The sequence below is a fragment of the Colobus angolensis genome, unplaced genomic scaffold (assembly GCF_000951035.1).
Source record: "Colobus angolensis palliatus isolate OR3802 unplaced genomic scaffold, Cang.pa_1.0 Scaffold120, whole genome shotgun sequence".
Taxonomy (NCBI): domain Eukaryota; kingdom Metazoa; phylum Chordata; class Mammalia; order Primates; family Cercopithecidae; genus Colobus; species Colobus angolensis.
This window is the reverse complement of record NW_012113142.1, coordinates 1665529-1669526: the sequence shown is the minus strand read 5'-3', so window position 1 is coordinate 1669526 and position 3998 is coordinate 1665529. Positions and strand designations below refer to the sequence as shown.

The window sequence follows — 3998 nt, the reverse complement described above, 5'->3', positions numbered from 1 at the left end:
CCCGCCTTGGCCTCCCAAAGTGCTGGGATTACAGGCGTGAGACCCCGTGCCCGACCAGATTGTGCTACTTCTAACGGATGTCCTCTCACACCTCCTGTCCAGCCACCATGTCCAAGGAACAAAGTCATTTCAAACCCAGGGATCTTCCTGCCCCCCCTTTCCTTCTGATGCCAATTCACCAGGCTGGGGACGCCCCCAAACAGGTCACACACCCTGCCTGTATGCCAGGCCCTCACACCTTCCACCTGGCACCCACTCAGCCCCTCTCCCAGGCTGCCTCCTCCTCCACTAATGTATACCTGTTTTCTTCCTCAGAATTAACCCTGCGATGGGGCGGTGTTGCCCCTTAACCTCTCTTTTCTCTTCTCTGGGTCATAGCCTCCTGGCTTCCAACTAACTCCGGGCCAGCGGGAGGTAGCTGAGTGAGGAGTGGGGCCGGTGGGACAGAACCGGACCGTGGGCGTGGGGAGTAGCGGCCAGGACTCTCCTCCTTGTTCCTTTTGAGTGACCTGAAAGCAATAAACTCCTTGATTGCAGAGGGGACGGAAACAGAGAGGCAGGGCTGGGGGGTAGTCACATACACTTCCACACCTGCTTGGGTGATGGGAGCCATCATATTTGCAAGTTTCATTCATTCAACAAGTTTTTTTTTTTTTTTTTTTTTTTGAGATGGAGTCTCGCTCTGTCATCCAGGCTGGAGTACAGTGGCGCAATCTCCACTCACTGCAGCCTCCGCCTCTGGGGTTCAAGCCATCCTCCCACTTCAGCCTCCCAAGTAGCTGGGATTAAAGGTGCGTGCCACCATGCCTGGCAAATGTTTGTATTTTTAGTAGAGACAGGGCATCACTATGTTGGCCAGGCTGGTCTCAAACTTCTGACTGCAAGTGATCTGCCCGCCTCAGCCTCCCTAAGTGCTGGGATTACAGGCGTGAGCCACCATGCCCAGCCTCAACAAGTATTTATTAGCAGGTGTTTGGATCAGGCAGAGACATGGGCTACTTTGCCTGCAGATAGGTGAAGAAAAGCAAAATGATCAACATGGAATTTGCAAGTAACCACTGACCGTCAGATTCCATTTGGAGGAGGCAGGTGTCGCTAAGGCCAGGGCTCAGGGGAAACTGAGGCAGGAAGCCCTGGCCGCTTCTGGGATGGTTCTCAGGGTCTGGGATGGCCTGTAATCAGCTTTTCCTTCCCGGCAGCGCCCGCAAGCGTCCTATTCCGTACTACCGGCCCAGCCCCTCTTCCTCCTCCAGCTGCTTGAGCAGCGACTACTCGACCCGGAGCCACAGCCGCAGCCCCAGCCCTGGCCACAGCCACGAGAGCTACCGCAGTCGCAGTCACGGGACCCGCAGCCGGACACGCAGCCCCTCGAGGACCCCCAGTCCCAGCTACCACAGCCGGAGCAGCTCTGAGAGCGGGGGCTTCTGAGCCCAAACAGACTCAGCTTGGTGCCCCCCTGGCACTGGGAGAGGCAAGGGGCGGGTCCCAGGACCCGGGCGGGGAGGGGTCTGTACCTCCTTGCCCCCAAGGCTACAAAGAGGTCTCAGGGCCAGTGCATGGGCAGATGGGACCAGGGAAGACTTTGAGGGTGGGCACCCGGTGGACAAGGAGAAGCCAGATGTGCTGCTTCTATGGGTGTCCTCTCCCACCTCGTGTCCACCTACTGTGCCCGGGAAACAAAGAGCCGTTACGAACACAGGGATCTCCCCATCCCCCTTCCTGCTGATGCCAACTCACCAGGCTGGGGACTGCTGCTGGTGGATGGTACCAGAGTCTACGATCTGCTCTGTCACTTCACCTTAGCTCAGTGCAAGCCAGGGACACCTTGCAAGGTGCCAGCCCTGGGAGGTCCTCTTCCCCACTGCACAGCTCCCTCCACTCCTGTCTTATCACTGGGCAGATGAGGAGGTGGTACGGCACGCAGGATCAGAGCTAGACAGAAAGAACAGCCTAACCCTTGGTGCACCCCCATCCAAGCTGGGGAGCTGTGTCCTTTTGAGCTGCTTGCAAGAGAACCCTGGCTGAGGGCTGGTGGCTGGCCCCACAGCCTCCCCCAAGCTCCTCCACTGACCCAGGAGTGCCCAGACCGGTGGCCCCCAAAATCCCAACCTTGGGGAGCTAGGCGCCTCACTCTTGGTCCGACCTCTCCAGGCCAGGCTGTCCTCACCCCGTGCCCCGGGCTGAGGTCCTACCAGCCAGGACTTCTGCATGACAAGAGGTGGGGGGATACAGACCTCAGGTACATTTGACCCTGAGGTCAAAAGGGGTTCGGTCAAGAGGTGGGAGAGGAAAGGGATAGATGGGGGGTGGAATCTGTAGGAAAGAGAAAATCTAAGTCGTCCACTGACTGAGCAGCCCCCGGGGAGTAGAGACAGATCCCCGGGGAGGGAGCAGGTGACAGGTCAGTAGTGCCCCCAGCCCCACCCAAGAGGAGGGTAGCATGGGCCTGTGGTCTGGGACGTGGACTGGATGGCAGCCCAGGGTCACAGGCATAGGATAACATGTGCTTTGGACCTGCTGAGGGAGTACCTTGGGGGTCTGATGGGGCCGTGGCCAGACGAGCCTCTGCAGAGATGGAGGCTGCAGCCCTCAGAAGGGAGGGGAGGAAAGAGACTGAGGGCCCTGGCCTGGGGCATCCATGGGGAAGTGGTGGCCCCCAGTCCTCTTCTGCTGCTCCCAGCCCCCTCCTCCTGGGGCCCTCAGGGATCTCACAAAGTCTTCCTTGGCCCAACCAGGCAGATGCCCCGGGCTCCAGTGGGGGGAGGGGTCTGGGGTCTGGTCCGGGTTCCCCGCTTTCTCTGTGTCCCCCCTCCCTCTTTCTCCGCGGTGCGGATAAAAATTGGACTCGAATAAAACCCTTGGTGCCCGGATGACAGGTGGTGAGACCAGGCCTCTGTGCATGTGGGCACCCTGGGAGATTCAGGAGGGCAGCGGGGCTGGGGGTCTTCCTCCAAAGGCGAAAGGCTCAGACTGCTCCTTGGGACCCCAGAAAGAAGAGCTGGCATCCAGGAGCCAGTGTGTCTATCCCCCTGCCTCTGAGCTTGAGGCTAAAACAGGGACCCAAAGAGACCTTCCTCCCAGCCCGGAGGCCCGGTGGACTTGGAACACCCCGCAGGGTGGGCTGCCTGAGTCCAAACACCCAGACTACCTTCAGCAGTGGGTGGGGACGGGGTAGAGGGAGGAGACACAGGGTGGACACAGGCACAGGGGACCCTCACGACCTGGTGGGGTGTCGCATAGTGGTTGGGACACAGTCACAGGCAGCATGTGGGCATGTGTCCTGGCTCCTGTGCCTCCCAGCCATGTGACACAGGGTTGAGATCAGGTGGGCATGAAATATTCTGACAGTCCTCAGCTTGGTGACTGTGACTGGCATAGAGTGAGCATTTAAAAGGTGGCCACAGCCGGGCGCGGTGGCTCATGCCTGTAATCCCAACACTTTGGGAGGCTGAGGTGGACGGCTCACCTGAGGTCAGGAGTTCAAGACCAGCCTGACCAACATGGTGAAACCCCCTGTCTCTATTAAAAATAAAAAAATTACCCAGGTGTGGTGGCGCACGCCTGTAATCTCAGCTACTCAGGAGGCTGAGGCAGGAGAATCACTTGAACCCAGGAGGCAAAGGTTGCAGCGAGCCTAGATCGAGCCACTGCACTCCTGCCTGGGCGACAGAGTGAGACTCCATCTCAAAAGAAAGAAAAGAAAAAAATGGTGGCCACTTACGGAAAACACCGTGCCTACCTCTGGCTACCAACTCGCAGGGGGCCTGGAAAGAATGGTTTAGAGGATTGAATTTCCTTTTTATTTACTTATTTTTTAAAAAATTTGAGGGCCAGGCGCAGTGGCTCCTGGCCTGTAATCACAGCACTTTGGGAGGTCAGGAGTTCAAGACCAGCCTGACCAACATGGAGAAACCCCGTCTCTACTAAAAATACAAAAATTAGCTGGGCATGATAGCACGCACCTGTAATCCCAGCTACTTGGGAGGCTGAGGCAGGAG

The 3998-nt window shown here is 58.0% G+C and overlaps 1 protein-coding gene across 1 annotated transcript in view; it reads left to right on the top strand.

The window, feature by feature from the left end:
* Nucleotides 1-2872, top strand: part of SRRM3 (serine/arginine repetitive matrix 3) — a 91048-nt gene extending 88176 nt beyond the window's left edge. The window contains exon 12 of the mRNA XM_011930838.1: nt 1200-2872. Within this exon, the coding sequence (XP_011786228.1) occupies nt 1200-1428 (229 nt within the window). The 3' untranslated portion in view covers nt 1429-2872. The remainder of the gene's footprint in view (nt 1-1199) is intronic.
* Nucleotides 2873-3998: the final 1126 nt, after the last annotated feature.